The sequence below is a fragment of the Eriocheir sinensis genome, chromosome 44 (assembly GCF_024679095.1).
Source record: "Eriocheir sinensis breed Jianghai 21 chromosome 44, ASM2467909v1, whole genome shotgun sequence".
Lineage (NCBI taxonomy): Eukaryota > Metazoa > Arthropoda > Malacostraca > Decapoda > Varunidae > Eriocheir > Eriocheir sinensis.
This window is the reverse complement of record NC_066552.1, coordinates 13,482,923-13,505,201: the sequence shown is the minus strand read 5'-3', so window position 1 is coordinate 13,505,201 and position 22,279 is coordinate 13,482,923. Positions and strand designations below refer to the sequence as shown.

The 22,279-nt window shown below is 44.9% G+C and overlaps 2 protein-coding genes and 2 long non-coding RNA genes across 13 annotated transcripts; 2 read left to right on the top strand and 2 right to left on the bottom strand.

Moving 5' to 3' along the window:
• Window positions 1-3,852: 3,852 nt before the first annotated feature.
• Window positions 3,853-9,617, bottom strand: LOC126980572 (uncharacterized). Of its 2 annotated transcripts, XR_007733370.1 has the most exons (4): window positions 8,014-9,617; window positions 4,727-5,385; window positions 4,237-4,566; window positions 3,853-4,085 (listed from the first exon to the last, which is right to left on the bottom strand). XR_007733370.1 is itself a non-coding variant. In XM_050830645.1 (3 exons), exons 2-3 carry the CDS (start codon window positions 5,100-5,102, stop codon window positions 4,550-4,552), a joined length of 393 nt encoding a protein of 130 aa, XP_050686602.1. In that variant the 5' UTR covers window positions 5,103-5,385; window positions 8,014-9,617; the 3' UTR covers window positions 3,853-4,549. The 2 variants fall into 2 exon arrangements, 1 of the variants encoding a protein (XP_050686602.1); XM_050830645.1 differs by having other exon boundaries at window positions 3,853-4,566.
• On the top strand, window positions 5,757-6,962 carry LOC126980573 (uncharacterized). 7 transcript variants are annotated; one of them, XR_007733374.1, is made up of 4 exons: window positions 5,757-5,842; window positions 5,932-6,102; window positions 6,370-6,554; window positions 6,769-6,939. It is a non-coding gene; the product is annotated as an uncharacterized LOC126980573 (long non-coding RNA). The 7 variants fall into 7 exon arrangements; XR_007733371.1 differs by having other exon boundaries at window positions 5,761-5,924; window positions 6,014-6,102; XR_007733376.1 differs by having other exon boundaries at window positions 5,761-6,102; window positions 6,370-6,465; window positions 6,866-6,962.
• Window positions 9,618-9,743: 126 nt separating the features above from the next.
• On the bottom strand, window positions 9,744-16,602 carry LOC126980571 (uncharacterized). Its single transcript, XR_007733369.1, has 3 exons — window positions 15,168-16,602; window positions 11,365-11,443; window positions 9,744-11,118 (listed from the first exon to the last, which is right to left on the bottom strand). It is a non-coding gene; the product is annotated as an uncharacterized LOC126980571 (long non-coding RNA).
• Window positions 16,603-16,610: 8 nt separating this feature from the next.
• On the top strand, window positions 16,611-19,661 carry LOC126980570 (trichohyalin-like). Of its 3 annotated transcripts, none has more exons than XM_050830644.1 (2): window positions 16,611-19,108; window positions 19,233-19,661. In XM_050830644.1, exon 1 carries the CDS (start codon window positions 17,448-17,450, stop codon window positions 18,519-18,521), a length of 1,074 nt encoding a protein of 357 aa, XP_050686601.1. In that variant the 5' UTR covers window positions 16,611-17,447; the 3' UTR covers window positions 18,522-19,108; window positions 19,233-19,661. The 3 variants fall into 3 exon arrangements, with proteins under 3 accessions (XP_050686601.1, XP_050686600.1, XP_050686599.1); XM_050830643.1 differs by having other exon boundaries at window positions 16,611-19,232; window positions 19,295-19,661; XM_050830642.1 differs by having other exon boundaries at window positions 19,171-19,659.
• The last annotated feature ends 2,618 nt before the right edge of the window (window positions 19,662-22,279 follow it).

Here is a 22,279-nt window from a genome sequence, read left to right as displayed (position 1 = left end):
AGAGAGAGAGAGAGAGAGAGAGAGAGAGAGAGAGAGAGAGAGAGAGAGAGAGAGAGAGAGAGAGAGAGAGAGAGAAAGTTGCACTATAATAAAGGAAAACAAAAAAGCGCGCCAGCAAGAGGACAAACATAAAAAAAAGAATAAGCACATGGACAATAATAAAAAGAAAAAAACAGGAAAAAAACGGGTTTAGTCTAGGGATGGGCAGGTACAGCTAACTTGAGTACCGATAATACCAGTACCGTAAAGTCAAGTACCGTTACTGACCAAAGAATTGTTTCCTCTTTCCATAAGTTTATCTTCTATTATTTGCAGTTCCCTTTCCGTGTCTTCCTGTCTTAACAAACTGCCGTACCCAAAACAGTCTATTCTTCCCCCCAACGCCCCACCTCTCTCTCTCTCTCTCTCTCTCTCCTTCAAAAATAAGCTCGACCGTCACTTCCTTCAACGTAATATTAACTAGAGTAGAAATGCAACGTTTTGGAGTCTTCTGATTAATGTAAAATCACTTAGGTTTAAGGACAGACCACCAAGTCTCGACCATGGGGTCTGTGTGGTCTGATTTTCTATGTAAATCTATGTAAATTATCTCTCTCTCTCTCTCTCTCTCTCTCTCTCTCTCTCTCTCTCTCTCTCTCTCTCTCTCTCATTGCATGTAATGTGATATCAAGTTCACAAGAATTATGAGAGAAAGAGAAATGATCAATGAACTGTGAGATAAAGACAGAACACAGAGATAAGAGAGACAGAACTAGATATGAGGCAAGAATTATTAGATAGAGAGAAATGATGAATTGTGAGATAAAGACAGAACACAGAGAGATAAGAGACAGAACTAGATATGAGGCAAGAATTATTAGATAGAGAGAAATGATGAATTGTGAGATAAAGACAGAACACAGAGATAAGAGAGACAGAACTAGATATGAGGCAAGAATTATGAGATAGAGAGAAATGATGAATTGTGAGATAAAGACAGAACACAGAGATAAGAGAGACAGAACTAGATATGAGGCAAGAATTATGAGATAGAGAGAAATGATGAGACAGACAGAGAGATAAGAGACAGAACTAGATATGAGGCAAGAATTATTAGATAGAGAGAAATGATGAATTGTGAGATAAAGACAGAACACAGAGATAAGAGAGACAGAGAACCAGACATAAGGCAAGAATTATGAGATAGAGAGAAATGATGAACTGTGAGGTATAAGGACAGATTAATTATTACAGAGAAACTATATAAAGAAACAGGAATTTGTATATTGTGAGGTAGAATTACGAAAGAAATGAGGAACAGCTGAGATAGAGGATTAGAGAGAGAGAGAGAGAAACTTTACATATATCATCGGTAAAGAAATGAGTAACACTTGGTGAATGAAAATAAAAAAAGATTAACAAGGAAAATATATGAGGAGGAGAAATGAGGAATTAAGAATTGTGGGATAAATTAAGAGAAAAAAAGAAAGGAAAATATAAAAAAAAGTTACTGAGAAGAAAAGGAAAAAGAGAAAAGGGTGACAGACAAAAAGGGGAGAGAGAGAAAACTGAAATAATAATAGAAAGGAAGATGGAGGAGACGAGAAAGGAAGAGGAAGAAAAGAAGAATTAGTTATTGAAAGGTAGAAAAAGGAGAGGAAAAAGGAAACGAGAGATTAACAAAAAAGATAAAATTTAGACAGAAGAGGAAGAAAAGAAGAATTAGTTATTGAAAGGTAGAAAATGGAGAAGAAAAAGGAACATGATTAAAAAAAAGATAAAATTTAGACAGAAGAGGAAGAAAAGAAGAATTAGTTATTGAAAGGTAGAAAATGGAGATGAAAAAGGAACATGATTAAAAAAAGATAAAATTTAGACAGAAGAGGAAGAAAAGAGGAATCCAAATATATAGGCAGTAAATGAATTAGTTATTGAAATGTAAAAAAAAGAGAAGCAAAAGGAAACTGAGATTAACAAAAAAGAGAAAATTTAGACAGAAAAGGAAGAAAAGAAGAATCCAAATAGGCAGTATATTAAGTTACTGAAAGATAGAAAAAGGAGAAGAAAAAAAACCGAGAGATTAACAAAAAAGAGAAAATTTAGATTATGAAAACTAAGGAAACCACAGGAACTTATATATATACTGTGAGGTAAGGAGGGATGAGGAACAGCTGATGAAGACTGAGGATTAAAAAGTTCTGAGGTAGGTCTAGCTATATAGGGAAGAACTGTGAGGTAGAGAAAATACACAGAGCCAGAGAAACAGAACTTTATTACAGCATGAGGTACTGTACAGAGAAATGAGGAACAGCTGATGAAGACTGAGGATTAAAAAGTTCCGAGGTAGGTCTAGCTATATAGGGAAGAACTGTGAGGTAGAGAAAATACACAGAGCCAGAGAAACAGAACTTTATTACAGCATGAGGTACTGTACAGAGAAATGAGGAACAGCTGATGAAGACCGAGGATAAAAAAGTTCCGAGGTAGGTCTAGCTATATAGGGAAGAACTGTGAGGTAGAGAAAATACACAGAGCCAGAGAAACAGAACTTTATTACAGCATGAGGTACTGTACAGAGAAATGAGGAACAGTGAGTAGTGGGCTTTTTTTTACTCTTTTTCTTGCCCTTGAGCTGCGTCCTTTGATGTAAAAAAGAAAGATTAAAGAATCCTTCAGATATTTTCTGCCACTTAAATTCAGCAATCAGGAATCACACATCTTAAATTCTATCTCCTTAATTTACATAAATATTTGCCATTTGTATTACATTGATAGCTACGTAGATTAGGCAACATAGAAATGATATCTCTTCTCCAGGATAGGCCTATATACTTTACTACTCACTCATATTTCAAGGATTAATTCATCTCAGTTGTCAGTTCCTATTTATAAATTTATAATAATGTAGTTTTTTTTTTTTTTTGTGTGTGTGTGTATACTGCATTGAAGAGAATAAATGAATCATTGCACATGAATAGGTTGTTTTACTTTACCATCATTGGAGCACATCGTTTAACTTATGGAATACTTAAAAAAAAAAAAATGAAAAAAATTAATATAAAAAATAATTGTTTTTAGTAAAAAATCAATGATTTAATATGATTAAATCACTTTGATTTAATCATTGCCAACCCTGAAGTCTTGAGGCGACGCACCGTTGAGACAGACCTCTCACACTCATGTTGTGATGGGTGACAGCCAGGACAGTAGTAGTAAAAGATTTACCCCTTAATAGGGGACAGGGCCTTTGGGCAAAAGGCGGCCCTGTAAGAGGGGACGAGCACTTAACTCATGACGGGGGTGGGGGAAGTCTCCGCCATCGCCACAGACACGGGTAACAATCGTCGAGCAGCGATGGAGGCACGGGCCCTCCGGGCAGGCGCCCAGTAGTAGCCCGTAGCTGAGCCGAGCGAGCAACTCGGCAGTCTATAGGTGGCTCAGAGGCGGGGAGAGTAATTGCTCGCTCGACGAGTGCTGGCGTTCCAATGCCAGGACAGTGAGTGCTGCCATGACGTTGGGGAACATGACGGGTCAGTGGCCAGGAGTGTTGCTGACAGGCCGGCAGGGGTGTCTGCTCCTGCTTCATGTTTCTGCTGCCAGTGGTAGATCCACACAGCCAGCTCAACAGACAGAGGACAGAGGCAGGGAGAGAGAGAGATATTCAACAGGGACAGAGGCAGAGAGAGAGCTAGATTTGGCAGGGAGAGAGCTACATTCTACAGGAACAGAGGCAGGGAGAGAGAGATATATTCAACAGGGAGAGAGGCAGGGAGAGGAGTTAGATTCAACAGGGAGAGAGGCAGTGATATTAATAATGCTAATAATAAAATGAGTTAGTAATAATACACTCAACCCTCGATTTGCCGGATATTGGTTTTCTTTTCTTTTAATTATTAGTTTGGTCACAGACTTTACTACTACTACTACTACTACTACTACCACACAAACTTATAGGATGGGAGGAGAGGAATCACTCATTAAAACCATCATATCTCTCTTAACAGCGCACAGAGACTGGTTCCGAGACCACAGACAGACAGCGGAACCTTTACTTTACGACTAGAGACCGAGAGACCACCTTAGAAACCACCACCAGGCACACGAACCTAGGATTGGAGAAACCACTCATTAAAACCATCATATCTCTCTTAACAGCGCACAGAGACTGATTCCGAGACCACAGACAGACAGAGGAACGTTTACTTTACAACTAGAGACTGAGAGACCACCTTAGAAGCCACCACCAGGCACACGAACCTAGGATTGGAGAAACCACTCATTAAAACCATCATATCTCTCTTAACAGCACACGGAGACCGGTTCCGAGACCACAGATACAGAGGAACGTTTACTTTACGACTAGAGACCGAGAGACCTCCTTAGAAACCACCACCAGGCACACGAACCTACGATTTGAGGAGAGTGATCGAGGAAGGGTCACTAGCTTGGAGACCGATTGAGGGAGGGACCGTAGCTTGGAGACCAGGTGGGTGGAGTGGACTGTGATTGCTGATGCTGTGGCCTTGAATGAAGCTTCCGACGGTGCGATGGCTGTGGTGTGGGGGCAGGGTCAGTCGGCAGGGAGACCTATGGGGTGGGGGAGAGAGGCTGGGTGTGATTGTAGAGAAATGATTGCAATGAATGAAAAAATATAAATAAAAAAATATATAAATAAATTAATAAAATAAACAACTCTAATATTTTCATCTATTATTATTATTATGAACTATTAGTACTGTCTATTTACCTGCAGTCTCTCCCTGGGCAGTCTCTCCCTGGGCAGTCTCTCCCTGGGCTGTCTCTCCCTGGGCTGTCTCTCCCTGGGCTGTCTCTCCCTGGGCTGTCTCTCCCTGGGCTGTCTCTCCCTGGGCTGTCTCTCCCTGGGCTGTCTCTCCCTGGGCAGTCTCTCCCTGGGCAGTCTCTCCCTGGGCAGTCTCTCCCTGGGCAGTCTCTCCCTGGGCAGCCTCTCCCTGGGCAGCCTCTCCCTGGGCAGTCTCTCCCTGGGCAGTCTCTCCCTGGGCAGTCTCTCCCTGGGCACCAGTAGGCTTGTTTTGGAGGGGCCTGATGGTATGGCCCAGCCCGTTCTGGCGCAGGCGAGTTTTTATAGTGGCGCCATCTTGCATTGGCTCATGCTGCCCTCCCGGAGCTCATCTTTAATCCTAGAATCTAGAGTCCGGGTTGATAGGTGGTCTTCAGGACAGCATGTGGGTAGTTTTAAGCCACTCGGCAGCGGCTGAAAAATCCCAGCTTGGTGGCACCGGGCGGGGATTGAACTCGCATCGTCCTGAACGCGGCGCCGTCACACTATCCATTCAGCCACAGCCTCTGTCCATGGTAGCGTTGCCCACACGGGTCACCTCAGCGCGGGTAGGGCAAGGCTTCTTCACCATGGACGGGCTTGCCGACCTGATGGGGAGAGAGAGAGAGGGGTTAGATTAGGGTAGCTTAGGCTAGGGTAAGGTTGGTTAGGTAAGGAGGGAAGGGTAGATTTGGCAGGGAGGGAGAGATTTGACAGGGACAGGCAGGGAGAGAGGGAGAGATATGACAGGGACACAGGCAGAGAGTGTGTGATTTGGCAGGGATAGAGGCAGGGAGAGAGCGTGCAATTTGGCAGGGAGAGGGGAATATTTGGCAGGGACATGTAAAGAGAGCAGGGGAGGATACAGTGCTGGGAGTGTTGGAGAGATTGGAGGTAGGAAACAGTGCTCAGAAGGGAAAGACTCTGATGGTTTGGACATGTAAAGAGAGCAGGGGAGGACACAGTGCTGGGAGAGATTGGAAACAGTGCTCAGAAGGGAAAGACTCCGATGGTTTGGACATGTAAAGAGAGCAGGGGAGGACACAGTGCTGGGAGAGATTGGAGGTAGGAAACAGTGCTCAGAAGGGAAAGACTCCGATGGTTTGGACATGTAAAGAGAGCAGGGGAGGACACAGTGCTGGGAGAGGTTGGAGGTAGGAAACAGTGCTCAGAAGGGAAAGACTCTGATGGTTTGGACATGTAAAGAGAGCAGGGGAGGACACAGTGCTGGGAGAGATTGGAGGTAGGAAACAGTGCTCAGAAGGGAAAGACTCTGATGGTTTGGACATGTAAAGAGAGCAGGGGAGGACACAGTGCTGGGAGAGGTTGGAGGTAGGAAACAGTGCTCAGAAGGGAAAGACTCCGATGGTTTAGACATGTAAAGAGAGCAGGGGAGGACACAGTGCTGGGAGAGGTTGGAGGTAGACAACAGTGCTCAGAAGGGAAAGACTCCGATGGTTTGGACATGTGAAGAAAGCAGGGGAGGACACAGTGCTGGGAGAGGTAGGAGGTAAGAAACAGTGCTTAGAAGGGAAAGACACTAATGGTTTGGACATGTAAAGAGAGCAGGGGAGGACACAGTGCTGGGAGAGATTGGAGGTAGGAAACAGTGCTCAGAAGGGAAAGACTCTGATGGTTTGGACATGTAAAGAGAGCAGGGGAGGACACAGTGCTGGGAGAGATTGGAGGTTGGAAACAGTGCTCAGAAGGGAAAGACTCTGATGGTTTGGACATGTAAAGAGAGCAGGGGAGGACACAGTGCTGGGAGAGATTGGAGGTAGGAAACAGTGCTCAGAAGGGAAATACTCTGATGGTTGGGACATGTACAGAGATCAGGGGACACAGTGCTAACAGTGCTTAGAAGGAAAGACACTAATGACACAGTGCTGGGAGAGGTTGGAGGTAGGAAACAGTGCTCAGAAGGGAAAGACTCTGATGGTTTGGACATGTGAAGAGAGCAGGGGAGGACACAGTGCTGGGAGAGATTGGAGGTAGGAAACAGTGCTCAGAAGGGAAAGACTCTGATGGTTTGGACATGTAAAGAGAGCAGGGGAGGACACAGTGCTGGGAGTTGTGGAGAGGTTGGAGGTAGGAAACAGTGCTCAGAAGGGAAAGACTCTGATGGTTTGGACATGTAAAGAGAGCAGGGGAGGACACAGTGCTGGGAGTTGTGGAGAGGTTGGAGGTAGGAAACAGTGCTCAGAAGGGAAAGACTCCAATGGTTTGAACATATAAAGAGAGCAGGGGAGGACACAGTGCTGGGAGTTGTGGAGAGGTTGGAGGTAGAAAACAGTGCTCAGAAGGGAAAGACTCCGATGGTTTGAACATGTAAAGAGAGCAGGGGAGGACACAGTGCTGGGAAAAGGAAAGGAAGAAAAGGGAAGGGAAGGAAAGAGATTGTAGGTAGAAGGAAGGAGACCAGTTGGCAGACCTAGGAAAACATTGAGGTGTATACAGGAAGCCTTGGCATTGATGGGCATTGGCCGGAAGACAGAGTAGAATGAAGGTAGAGGAAAGGAGACCAGTTGGCAGACCTAGATAAAACCTAGATAAAACAGCTGGGAATGGAATCTCTCGACCCCAAACACTATAGCAACTAACTCTCCATCAGGGCAGAGTTTTTTCAGATTCTGTCAATGACCTCACTGCATAATAATAATAATAATAAATTTGATTCCGCACATCGGCATATATGAAGATGGGATAGCTACAGGGTGACATTCTTGCATTATACAGGCCTATGGTGCAAAGCCTGAAGCATCTACACAAAGTAAGACAGGTACGGTACTTTCCTCATAATGAACAGGTGCCCCGACCACAAGGATATCTCGCCGCTCCTAGAACCCTTCATGCTACATCTCCTCCCAACAAGAGTCAGCCGTGTCTTCCTCCAGCAGAACACATATGCAGTGGTTCTGTGATCATGCCAAAGAACCTCTTCATAATATATCTCAAAGCATTTGTGATCAGTTTATGTATCATCTATTTTTGGGGGGTTTATATCATGGCAAAAATCTGGCCCGTCGCTGCTACACGGTAAAGCCACAAATTTGGCCCATCACTGCTACACAGTAAAGCCACAAATTTGGCCCGTCACCGCTACACGGTAAAGCCACAAATTTGGCCCATCACTGGTACCGGGTTAATCTATGGTCATGTTCCTCTTCTATGTGCCAGCAAAATGTCATCTATCATGATCTCTACGCCTCTTGTGAACCCAGCCATTAAAACCTTACCTTATCACATGTGTGAGTCCTCCCCTGCATAGGAACAGCCACGTCATCCAGGGGTAGACCAGGCAATCAACCGCTCACATCCACGATAGACCAGGCAATCGACCACTCCTCCAGGGGCCGGTAGACCAGGCAATCAACCACTCAGCGGAGGACCGGTGTTGTGTAGCTCTCCAGTCCGAAATCCAGAGTTCGTAACCTAACCGATCATGGATATTAATCAGTGTTTTTACTCAAAGACAAACTGTGTGAGATGAACATTCAGGGACTCTTGAAATAATCACTGGATAATTACGACACAATAACAAAAATATCTGACGTCACACCTGAACCACTGGATACCTGCGACATCATCCATGAAGGTAATTAGGACACTCACTCACGAGGACGTCTCAGAATAAGTGTGCCGAGGACTATTTTCGAGGCTAACATGGCTGTGGTCCGGGGCGTGGAGCCTCATCAACGGTAGCGGTGTGTTCTGTGGTTGAAGCTCGGCCGTGGAGGTTTCTTGTGGACCCGGGTGGATGTGGTAATGCCCGGGTGGAGCAGCAACGGCCGTGGAGAGTTGGGATGTATATTGAGGAGTCTTCTGTATACTGTAGAGTCTTCTGTATATTGTAGAGTCTTATGTATACTGTAGTTTTTCACGGCAAACGTTACCTGTTCTTAACTAACTAGAGAGAGAGAGAGAGAGAGAGAGAGAGAGAGAGAGATTGAGAGAGAGAGAGAGAGAGAGAGACACAGAGAGATTGAGAGATAGAGAGAGAGAGAGACAGAGACAGAGCAACACACACACACAGACGTACGCACAGTGCTGTGAGGGAGAATTAACCAACACACACGCACAGACATACACAGTGCTGGGAGGGAGGAAGGACAGGCAGCATGGTGGTACATTGTTTATTACGGAACGAAATTCGCATTACAGCTGCAAGGTGCTCTCAACCACAATGCCTTACAAAACCAGCAGTAGTTACCTCCTCCTGCTGCAGCGACCTCCCCAAGACGGAGGGCCCCCAGACCCCGCCCAGCGAGGGGGCACCTCCCCGGCCACCTGGTCAAAGGAGCAGCCCTCCATCTGGCAAGCCATGGGTTCAATCCTGGGACTGAACTTGCAGCCGGCCAGACGAGAAGCCCTCCCTCAACCAGTCAGCCAGAGAGGTGCGCCCCCGCCGACAGGGCCCAGAAGCCTTCCGCATCGGGCGGGTCACCACAGCCGCCTCTTCTTGCTGCTCAGGAACACAACAGGCTAAAAGGCAACAGTTACACACATGGACATATAAAAAAAAGAAATCCTAACCGACATCTCAGAGGGAGACGCCCAAAGGCGGACTCAAACGCAGAACGGAACACACCCGTTCTGTGAAAGAGCCAACCGTTGTACCCCTAACACCCTAGGCCCCACCAGCCTCCTCCTGTGAGGAAAACTGGTCCTCAGTTTGGGCAGCTCGGAAGGAGCTACCCTGGCGGCAAAGCTGTAACACAGACTGGCCCGCGTACAACTCCGCCGCCTAAACTATCACCTTGCCAGACCTCCCTACGGGAGAATCTGACATCTATCTGCGCGTCTTTCAAGCGTTGCTCCGACTCCCTAACCGCCCGACCACCCGTCCGCCGTTCCCACGTGACGCCCCCGTCCGCCCATCCGCCGCCCCCACCCGCCCAAGCGTGCGAGCAGAGGTACGACGAGCGTCAGTGCGGCGGAACGTAGCGCACGGGTTCCGGCGTCGTTCGTGCAGCCGCACGGCTCAGCATAGACGCTGCTGCCTGCCTACCTGACCGAGGGTGGGGTGCCCGCCCGACAACCCGACCGCAAGGTGGCCTGCCTACCTATCTGATGGCCCGACTGACAGCCTGACCACCAGATAGCTTGCCTGTCACCTGCTAGCCTGACTGCCAGGTGGCACACCCGCCCGTCGGCCTGATGGACAGACGGCCACGCCCATGCCTTCCTGACACAGTGATTAGCTAACACCCCACACAAAAAAAAGACACTCACACAAAAAAAAAACTCACACACCCTACATAACCTGCACCGTAGTGCTACCCAAACCTCAGCAGCTCCCGCGTTGCACACCGCCACCGCCGTTGATCGCCCGGCAGCATCCACCCAGCGCCTCGCCAGGGACAACAGCTAAAGAGCTAGGGAGGAAGGGGGTTATGGGGAAAAAAAACATGCATAGAAATGAAATCCTAGCAGTCACACAGCAACACACAGCAAAAGGTCAAACACACGGCAGGCCTGCCATCACACACACAAACACACACAGCACACACTAAACCAAATACCGTGGATATACCGTAGTGACGTGATGTGATGTCCTCGCTGCCTCGCGCCTCCGGACTGCCACACACACACACACGCTAGCTATTGGGTATAAACACACGGGAAAAAGGCATACAAAAAAAAGACATCCTAAATAAAAATAACACACACAAGCACTCAGCGGGGGTTTGGGGAGGCAGACGGAGGAGGGCCAGTTAGCATGGGAAAGGGGAATCGCCCTGCCCCAGGAAATGGATATGGTCTTGGCACCCCCCCCCTGGCGTGAAGGTTACCCAACACACCAGGCGGTAAGGCTCGACACAACCCAAATCCCAGAAGGTTCATCCCCCAACCCACTTCCAGCCCACCAACCATTCTACCCCACCCGCCCTTACCCACTGAGCACCCACAGACATACACCAAAAAAAAGACTCCACTCCCATCAGACTCCTTGGAAGAAGGCAGCCTGATCCACCTAATAAAAAAGCCAGGCTCAACCTTACGGAAGAGTCTGGCAAAACGTCGGCGGAGACAACGCGAAAGACTAACGCCTGGCCAAGCAGAGCCCGACCGCTCTGACCCCCGGAAGAGAGGCCAGAGTAGCTAGAGTCGGCTTCCTCCTACGGAGAAAACCGACAAAAAAACTTCAGACATCTCGGAGGGAGACCGCCTGAAGGTGGAAGACTCAAACGCAGAACGGAATTACACCCGTTCTGTGAAAGAGCCAACCGGTGTTACACCTAACACCCTAACACCCTAAGCTCCCTACACCAGCTAAACAAACACCCTACACCCTGACGTGCTGCTCCCGCGCTGCGCCGATGCTCTCCACTTACGCGCCTCTGAAAGAACAAGACCGACTTAGACACAACCCAGGAGACAGTGACAGAGAATTAGACACACTATGAAAATTATACAAGAGCAACAGTATTTAATGATCTCGTTATTTGACAGACTATCATTTCATTACTATTATTGGTATTGTTATATTCATTACTATTATTGGTATTGTTATATTCATTACTATTATTGGTATTGTTATATTCATTACTATTATTGGTATTATCAAAATCATTATCATTGTTTACCTGGACGCCAGAGGATACAGGCAAGGGACGACACACGCAACCGCCTCCATCGACGTGTCTCTCCAGCTGGGACAACACGCTGGAAGTACAGGGAGACTCAGACATGTGGAGAGGCAGCAGCGGAGACATCCAGACATCTTGGCTCAGACACAGGTGGCTGCTCCATTAACCCGGCAGCAGCGATGGGTCAAGTTTGTGGCTTTACCGTGTAGCAGCAATGGGTCAAGTTTGTGGCTTTACCGTGTAGCAGCAATGGGTCAAGTTTGTGGCTTTACCGTGTAGCAACAATGGGTCAAGTTTGTGGCTTTACCGTGTAGCAGCAATGGGTCAAGTTTGTGGCTTTACAGTGTAGCAGCAATGGGTCAAGTTTGTGGCTTTACAGTGTAGCAGCAATGGGTCAAGTTTGTGGCTTTACCGTGTAGCAGCAATGGGTCAAGTTTGTGGCTTTACAGTGTAGCAGCAATGGGTCAAGTTTGTGGCTTTACAGTGTAGCAGCAATGGGTCAAGTTTGTGGCTTTACAGTGTAGCAGCAATGGGTCAAGTTTGTGGCTTTACAGTGTAGCAGCAATGGGTCAAGTTTGTGGCTTTACAGTGTAGCAGCAATGGGTCAAGTTTGTGGCTTTACAGTGTAGCAGCAATGGGTCAAGTTTGTGGCTTTACCGTGTAGCAGCAATGGGTCAAGTTTGTGGCTTTACAGTGTAACAGCGATGGGTCAAGTTTGTGCCTTGATATTTAAACCCCCCAAAAATAGGCTGGTTAGGCTATACAAGGCCATGGCTTTATCTAACCTCTTCTTGAATGTATCTATGGTATTGGCACCCACAACATGGCCCCCAAGCCTGTTCCACTCATCCACCACTCTGTTAGTAAACCAATTCTTGCCTATGTCTTTGTTGAATCTGAATTTGTCTAACTTTAAACCATTGCCACGCGTCCTACCTGGCTCTTTTACTATCAAAATCTTATTGACATCCCTTTTATTAAATCCCTTCATCCATTTATAGACTTCGATAAAGTCTCCTCGCAACCTTCGCCTTTCTAGAGAGTGTAGATTTAACTGCTTCAGCCTGTCTTCATAAGGCGAGTTTCTCACCCCCTGAATCATCTTTGTCATCCTCCTCTGTACAGATTCTAACACCTTGATATCCATTCTATAGTAGGGGGACCAGAACTGAACTGCATAATCGAGATGAGGTCTAACTACTGCTAAGTAAAGTTTGAGGATGACTTCAGCGCTCCTGTTGCTCACGATCCTTGAGATGAAACCAAGTACTCTGTTGGCACGATTTTTGGTCTGAATGCATTGAGCCCTAGGACGGAGGTCAGCGCTCACTAGGACTCCTAAGTCTCTCTCACGTCCAGACCTGCTTAGAGGAGTGCCATTTAAGGAGTAATTGTGTGAGGGGTTATTCCAGCCTACACTCAAAATGCTACACTTCCCGACATTGAATTCCATCTGCCACTTCCCCGCCCAATCACATAGTCTGTCAAGCTCATCCTGGAGAACGCTAGCGTCCCTGTCTGATTAGATTACTCTACCGATCTTGGTGTCATCAGCAAACTTGTTGACATCACTACTAATTCCAGTGTCCAAGTCATTGATGTAAATAATAAAAAGCAGAGGACCCAGCACCGACCCCTGAGGGACTCCACTCGTAACACTGCCCCATTCAGATTTCCTACCATTGATTCGAACTCTCTGCTTCCTACCACTAAGCCACGCCCTGATCCAGTTCAAAACTTTACCAGCTACGCCGTGAGCCTGTAATTTTAGTAATAGCCGGTGATGGGGAACTTTGCCGAACGCTTTACTGAAATCTAGATACAATATGTCATAGTTTTCATCTCGGTCAACTGCCTCGATTACTTTAGTGTAGAAGGACAACAGGTTAGTAAGGCAAGGCAAGACCTATCCTTTGTGAGCTCATGCAGTGAATCATGAATTAAATTATGCTTTTCTAGATGGTCCAGAATGCTCCCGGCTATAATTTGTGGCTTTGCCGTGTAGCAGCGACGGGCCAAATTTGTGGCTTTACCGTGTAGCAGCGACGGGGCAAATTTGTGGCTTTACCGTGTAGCAGCGACGGGGCAAATTTGTGGCTTTACCGTGTAGCAGCGACGGGGCAAATTTGTGGCTTTACCGTGTAGCAGCGACGGGCCAAATTTGTGGCTTTACCGTGTAGCAGCGACGGGCCAAATTTGTGCCATGATTTAAACTCCCCAAAATAGATTATACCTAAACTGCCCAAAATAGATTATACCTAAACTGATCACAAATGCTTTCATATATATTATGAAATGGTTTGTGTGCGGGGTGATTTTTCTCGCTTGGAGGGACCATTAAGAAACATGACCCCCGCTGCTACCACCACCACCAGTTAAGGTCAACAAAATTGTAATGCCAAAATTTAATTAAGTACGGGAAAGATAGAAATTAGGGAGGATAAGTAGTTTTAAGTATGTTTAAGAAAGTATAAATTCCATCTCTATCTCTCATGTACATAATTGAATTTTTCTTAAACTAAAAAATGGTCAAATCATCACTGATCTCTCCTATTAAGCATATATTAATTTTTGCAATTCCTAACATTATATACTCCTTTAAAAAAAATTTCACATATACAAATACTATTCTTACATATACCCTATACTGTCCAAACCCCTTATGCAAGAGTTAACCAGCATCTTCATTCTTTCATCCCTGTGCTGTCCAAACCCATTATGCAAGAGTTAACCAGCATCTCCATTCTTTTATCCCTGTGCTGTCCAAACCCGTTATGCAAGAGTTAACCAGCATCTTCATTCTTTCATCCCTATACTGTCCAAACCCATTATGCAAGAGTTAACCAGCACCTTCATTCTTTCATCCCTGTGCTGTCCAAACCCATTATGCAAGAGTTAACCAGTATCTTCATTCTTTCATCCCTTACACTGGTAAACTCTGGAGCAGCCTTCCTTTGTCTATATTTCCTCCTGCCTTTGACTTTAATTCTCTCAAGAGGAATGACGTATCGAGACACCTCTCCTCCCGAAACTGACCTCCCTTTTGGCAGCTCATAACTTTTGCCTCTGAAGGAGCAGTGATTAACCCCTTCCCGGCAGAGGATCTATATAGAGAAGTTTGGAAATTGGGACTTTGTCAGCGAGTCTGTATATAGACGTTTGCTCTCATTTGCCCACATTAGAGAGTAGCATGGTCTATATACAGTCGGCCCTCTAAAAGATCTTCTATGACAATCCGTATAAAACCGAAACCGAGCTATTGGAAACCGTACTATTTGAGGGGTGACTGTATAGACGTCAATCTGGAATGCCCACTTGTGGGGAATCTATATATACACGTATGGATGAAAATCGACACCGTCTATAGAGACTATTTTTCTGAGGTAGTACATATGTAATGCCCCGGGCTTTTATTTTCTCTTTTTCTATTTCCCAACACGGCCTCTGCGTGTATCGAAACACACAAGAAATTAATCAAGACAAGGAGAGGGTATTCCCCGGCTGCCTGGGATTGAACCCACGACCAGCGTGACGGGAGAGCCACTCCTTACCGAGTCGGCCAAAGAGGTACCCCACTGGCTAAGTGGGTATGGGAGGCTCGTTCATCAGGCCGCACTACAGATGAACATCAACAGCGTCTATACAGACTATTTTTTGGGGGGGTAAAACATACGTCTACCCTGCCGCCGGGAAGGGGTTAACAGCATTTTTCTAAACCTATTTTCTGGTTGCCCTAGAGTGGTTTCTTTAGCTGTAAAAAACAATATCCATTATCCACACAACTATATCAAAATGCTTACCGGTCTCCCCAGCTGAAGAGATCACGGACAGAGGAGGTCATGTGCGCCTCCCCAAGCCCATGTCCCCTGGCGTCCATCTCCCGGAACACTGCTACACAAACAAACGCTAGCTATGGGTATAAAAAAAGATTACGTGCAAAAAGTTCACACACAAAAATACATCCTAACAAAATAATAGTGCGAAGGCATAACGCCAACGCACACACACACACAATCATACGACAGGCCTGCCATTCACACACAGACGCACACACAAGAGAACCCACTTAACCAAACCGTTGGTGTCGTCGCGATGAGTCCTCTGCATGGTCCGTCCGCGGCATCCTGCAAAAACAGAGAGGCATATTAGAAAAGGGAACATTAAGGGCCGCTTCCACAGTCCATCACAATCTTTGTAACACTCCTGAACCAAGCTATAGAATCCCATACTGTTCAAAATGGCGCGGTCTTCGATGACACACTAAATACACAGAGCTTTTCCTGTATTGTGTCATCAAATTTGTGGACTTGAATATAAACAGGATCTCAGCTCACTCATCTCCCTTCTCTTCCCTTTCCTTCGTAGCATAAACACACAAGACCTTTCCTGAATAGTTTTGTCAAATTTGTGAACTTGATTATAAACAGGATCTCATCTCTCAATCTCATCTCCCTTCTCTTCCCTTTCCTTCATATCATAAACACAGAGCTTTTCCTGTAGTCTCGTCAAATTTGTGAACTTGAATATAAGCAGGATCTCGGCTCACTCGTCTCTCAATCTCATCTCCTTCTCTTCCCTTTCCTTCATATCATGAATATATAAAACCTTTCCTGTATAGTTTCGTCAAATTTGTGAACTTGAATATAAACACCAGACACTATACAGGGAAATTTTGAAGGCTCTGGTACTGGTTTGGGAGCTTACTAACCCGTCATGGAGAACTGTGAAATTGGCGCTTAGACATGGGTGCAGAATTATAGCTATGCGAAAGTAAAATTACTTTTGTATAGTGCATGAAACTGGCCATCACGGGGAGTTAACTCATGGCAACAAAATATATTACTAACCCCGGATTGTGAGTGAGATTGAAAATTTAAAGCAGCATTATGAGAGAGAGCACCATGCAGACATTAACTAGAATTTCGGTTAATTCACATTCATGTACGGATTGAGATATCGGCAAGGCTTGAAGCTGCCGATATCTTTACATGGAAGAGGCGCCTGGCTGGGACTGACAATTATACAGTGACAAAACAAACTAGGACTGACAATTATACAGTGACAAAACAAACTAGGACTGACAATTATACAGTGACAAAACTAACTAGGACTGACAATTATACAGTGACAAAACAAACTAGGACTGACAATTATACAGTGACAAAACAAACTAGGACTGACAATTATACAGTGACAAAACAAACTAGGACTGACAATTATACAGTGACAAAACAATGGACTAAACAAACTAGGACTGACAATTATACAGTGACAAAACTAACTAGGACTGACAATTATACAGTGACAAAACAAACTAGGACTGACAATTATACAGTGACAAAACAAACTAGGACTGACAATTATACAGTGACAAAACAAACTAGGACTGACAATTATACAGTGACAAAACAAACTAGGACTGACAATTATACAGTGACAAAACAAACTAGGACTGACAATTATACAGTGACAAAACTAACTAGGACTGACAATTATAGTGACAAAACTAACTAGGACTGACAATTATACAGCGACGAAACAAACTGATGACCAGAGCCGGGCACCACAAACACATTAGAAAGAACCTCAAGCAAAAGATAACTTGGACTTATTAAAAGGAAGGAAGGGATGAAGATAGACAGAGGAGGAGGAGGAGAGAGAATGAACGAAAGGAAATGAGATGTAAGATTTGACCATTAGAAAGAATGTCACGCAAAAGATAACTTGGACTTATTAAAAGGAAGGAAGGGATGAAGATAGACAGAGAGGAGGAGGAGGAGGAGTGAAAGGAGAAGAAGGAGAAACGGATATAGAAAGAATTGGAGGAAGAGGAGATGAAGGAAGAATAGAGGAGGAAAGAATGGAGGAAAGTCGGGGAAGGGGAATGGAAATGAGAAGGAGGAAAAGTGAAAAAGGAATAAAGGAGAAAGGAGAATAGAAGGAACTGGATTATGAGCAGCAGGAGGAGGAGGAGAGAGAATGTACGATTGGAAAATGAGATGCAAGATTTGACCACCAGAAAGAATTATAAACGTTAATTAAGCAAAAGATAACTTGGACTCATTAAAAGGAAGGAAGGGATGAAGAAAGACAGAGAGGAGGAGGAGGAGGAGAGAGAATGGACAAAAGGAAAACGAGATGAAAGATTTGACCACCAGAAAGAATGTCAAGTAAAAGATAACTTAAGACTTATTAAAAGGAAGGAAAGGATGAAGAAAGACAGAGAGGAGGAGGAGGAGGAGGAGAGAGAATGGACAAAAGGAAAACGAGATGCAAGATTTGACCAGAAAGAATGTCAAGTAAAAGATAACTTAAGACTTATTAAAAGGAAGGAAAGGATGAAGAAAAACAGAGAGGAGGAGAAGGAGGAGGAGGAGAGAGAATGGACAAAAGGAAAACGAGATGCAAGATTTGACCACCAGAAAGAATGTCAAGTAAAAGATAACTTAAGACTTATTAAAAGGAAGGAAAGGATGAAGAAAGACAGAGAGGAGGAGGAGGAGGAGAGAGAATGGACAAAAGGAAAACGAGATGCAAGATTTGACCACCAGAAAGAATGTCAAGTAAAAGATAACTTAAGACTTATTAAAAGGAAGGAAAGGATGAAGATAGACAGAGAGGAGGAAGAGGAGGAGGAGGAGGAGGAGGAGAGAGAATGGACAAAAGGAAAAAGAGATGCAAGATTTGACCACCAGAAAGAATGTCAAGTAAAAGATAACTTAAGACTTATTAAAAGGAAGGAAAGGATGAAGAAAGACAGAGAGGAGGAGGAGGAGGAGGAGAGCGAATGGACAAAAGGAAAACGAGATGCAAGATTTGACCACCAGAAAGAATGTCAAGTAAAAGATAACTTAAGACTTATTAAAAGGAAGGAAAGGATGAAGATAGACAGAGAGGAGGAGGAGGAGGAGGAGAGAGAATGGACAAAAGGAAAACGAGATGCAAGATTTGACCAGAAAGAATGTCAAGTAAAAGATAACTTAAGACTTATTAAAAGGAAGGAAAGGATGAAGATAGACAGAGAGGAGGAGGAGGAGAGAGAATGGTTGAGAGAGAAAACTGAAGAAAAACGAAGAATCAGAGCAAATGGGTCAAAAAGAAAACAAGGAAATGAAAAAAGAAGGAAGGATGTAATGCTGACTTGCCTTCCATAACTCACTTAGCCAGGGGTGGATACCTCTTTGGCCGACTGGTAAAGGAGTGCCTCTCCCGTTACACTGGTCGCGGGTTTGATCCCCGGCGCCGGTAAAACCTTTCCTTGTCTGGATTAATTCCTCGTGTGTTTCGTTACACGCTGAGATCGTGTGGGAGTGGAGAAAAGAGAAAATTCTGGCATTTCAAGGAAACATTCAATCATTAAATTAAAGGTGTTAGAACTGTTGCTTGAAGGGAAAGGGACGAGTTAATTTGTAAGTGTTGCTGTAATATAAGTAACTTGATATATTATACTGTGGTGGTGCCTCGCTCTACCAACACCAGCTAACCAGTGATAGCCCATCCTCACTAACACACTGAACCAAGCACAATATCATCGCCGCTATTAAAGTGACACACTCCTTATGTCCTTTATACAGCATTCCTTGACCTAAATTGTCCTATCTATCTTCGTGTGACTCTTCGTGATGTCTCCCACTCCTGGTCCGGTCTCCAGTCTTGGTCGTTATCAGCGCGGGCGCCCAATGTGTCAGGCCTCTGTTCCTGGGTATGTGGGACAAGACACAGGCGGTGCCCCACGAGTCAGGTCTCCGTCACGGCAGCGCCTGGGTGTGTGGGACAAGACACAGGCGGTGCCCCACGAGTCAGGCCTCCGTCACGGCAGCGCCTGGGTGTGTGGGACAAGACACAGGCGGTGCCCCACGAGTCAGGTCTCCGTCACGGCAGCGCCTGGGTGTGTGGGACAAGACACAGGCGGTGCCCCACGAGTCAGGTCTCCGTCACGGCAGCGCCTGGGTGTGTGGGACAAGACACAGGCGATAGAAGGGATTCCATATGACACGGGAAACTGTTACCTATCTACACTTTGCCCCCTCTCTCTCTCTTTCTCTCTCTCTCCCTAGCTCCCTTATTCTCATTCTCTCTCTCTCTCTCTCTCTCTCTCTCTCTCTCTCTCTCTCTCTCTCTCTCTCTCATCATCTATCTCCCCCTCTTTCTTCCTTCATTTCTCCCCTATACACTCTCTCTCTCTCTCTCTGTGTCTCTGTCTCTCTCCTTCTTTATCATTTATCTCCGCCTTTCTTCCTTCATTTCTCCCCTGTACTCTCTCCTCTATCATCTATCTCCCCCTCTTTCTTCCTTCATTTCTCCCCTATACTCTCTCTCTCTCTCTCTCTCTCTCTCTCTCTCTCTCTCTCTCCTCCTTTATCATCTATCTCCCCCTCTTCCTTCATTTTTCCCCTTCACTTCCTTCTTCCTCTCTCTCTCTCTCTCCCTTTCCTTCTTCCCCTTTCTCTCCCTCCACCCCGCCCGTGTAAACAGACGCCAAGCATCGCAACAAACCCGTAACCGTGATCCCGCAAGTACCACCATCTCTATTACGAAGCCTCTAGATAACTTAAAAATCCTTAGGGTCGTATTATAAAACATTTCGTCAGCCAAGAACACAAATTTGACAAGGCTTTCGTAAGAGTTGTAGGCATTTCCAGTAGTAGTTTTATGACCCTGGTGAGAGTGTGACCCTTCTTTTCTACAGTGAACCCAAAGAAACACATTAGAACCCGACCGACCCCCTCTTTGACCATTATAAATAGTTGATGTGAGAAGCGAAAGTGTCATAATACCGGCCTTAGTTTCAATGCGCGTAGCCTAAGAAACAAATTTGATGAACTGAGATGTCTTGCTCTAACAGAAAATTTTGACATAATTGCTATAACCGAAACATTTATAGACACCACAAATATTGATTTAAGTTCCGAATACAACATAGATGGCTACAGACTCTTCAACAAAGATCGTGTAAACCGTAGAGGCGGTGGTGTCGCCCTTTTTGTCAAAAGCTATTTGCAACCCACTGACAAAACACCAAGAAACAGTAACGTTGAACATTTGTGCGTGCGAGTAAACATTGCAAAAGCCAATTTAAATATATCTGTCACCTACAGGCCTCCTGGGCAATCATTCGATGACGACCTTGCAATGTACAGCGTTTTAAGACAGTTACTTAATAACAACGACTCACTGATATTAGCAGACTTTAACCTCTCCCATATCGACTGGGCGACACTGTCAGGTATAGAAGGCGAGTCACATAGAATGATCGAATTTCTAGAAGAAAATTATCTAAGCCAAAATAACATATTCGACCTTGTTATAACGACCCAAGATAACCTAGTCAGTAATGTCACGGTAGGAGAACACCTCGGTTCTTGCGATCATAAATTAGTGCGCGTCGACATTAGAGCTCAAACATCAGTGACTGAAAATAAAGTAAAGGTGCCCAATTTCAAAAGAGCTAACTTCGTAGAAATCCGACAAAAACTAACAGAAATACAACTATCAGATGACGGTAATGTAGAGGAAGCCTGGCTATGCTTTAAAAATAATTTACTCACTCAGAACGCATTCGTCTCCTTGTGCGAGAAGCGAATTAACACTAATAAAAGCCCACCTCGGTTTAATAGCGAAATTAAACACTCCGTCAAGGAGAGAATATTGCTTTACAGGTTAAAGAAAGAACAAAGCACGCCCGAAAACATTAGACTTTATAATGATGCCAGGCGACGAGTAAAAAAATTAGTATGTTAGGCAAAGCGTAGATATGAAAAAAATATTGCAGCCAACTGTAAAAATATCCGAAATCTTTCTTCAGTTACATAAACAACAGAAAGGCGATCAGAAGTGGAGTTGGACCTTTAACAAACAGCGACGGTGCACTAGTGACTGACAGCCAACACATTGCAAACCTCTTAAACAATTACTTTTCCTCGGTGTTTAATACTAACAGTGCCCTTTTCGGGGCTTTCCCTTTTGCGGCGATGCCAAGTGTACAAGCAGCAATTATTGTCTTATTGTTAGATTAACGTGAAATGAAACTTCATAATAGTGCACTTATATAAATTTATAATGAGGATGTATAGGGGGCTTTGAATATTGTTCTAGTGGAATGATGACAATGACTTTGTATAAATACCACAAAATGTGGTAGCTGTGTTTTGCAGTGCTGCCGTTTTTTGAGGCTGGGTCATGGGTACATTGACCGCTTTAATCCGCAGGTAAACGAGAGGTCAGTTCTCATGATAACACGACACACACACACACACACACACACACACAGAGAGAGAGAGAGAGAGAGAGAGAGAGAGAGAGAGAGAGAGAGAGAGAGAGAGAGAGAGAGAGAGAGAGAGAGAGAGAGAGAATACTCTTCATTTGTATGGTTTGAATCATTCTTTTGTCGATTTATGTATTTATGTATATATGCATGTATCTGTGTGTGTGTGTGTGTGTGTGTGTGTGTGTGTGTGTGTGTGTGTGTGTGTGTGTGTGTGTGAAGGAGAAAAAAAACATGTAACAAGGAAGGAATTCATGTCTGAATGAGGAGGAGAAGGAAGTAATGAGGAAAAGGGTGGGAGAAACAAAGATTAAAGGAGAGAGAGACAGAGAGAGAGAGAGAGAGAGAGAGAGAGAGAGAGAGAGAGAGAGAGAGAGATTTATAATAATTTTTTTGGTTTGAATCACTTTTGTATATTTATTTTTTTATGTATGGATGTTTGTGTGTGTGTGTGTGTGTGTGTGTGTGTGTGTGTGTGTGTGTGTGTAAGTGTGTGAAGGGAGAGGAGAAAAAAACATGTAACAAGAAAGGAATGCATGTCTGAATGAGGAGGATGAGGAAGTAATGAGGAAAAGGGTGGGAGAAACAGAAAAATTAAAGGAGAGAGAGAGAGAGAGAGAGAGAGAGAGAGAGAGAGAGAGAGAGAGA

What these genes read in the sequence shown, in the direction of transcription:
- LOC126980572 (XM_050830645.1), bottom strand. Translation starts at nt 5,102, where the DNA reads ATGCAAGATGGCGCCACTATAAAAACTCGCCTGCGCCAGAACGGGCTG.
- LOC126980570 (XM_050830644.1), top strand. Translation starts at nt 17,448, where the DNA reads ATGAAGAAAGACAGAGAGGAGGAGGAGGAGGAGAGAGAATGGACAAAA.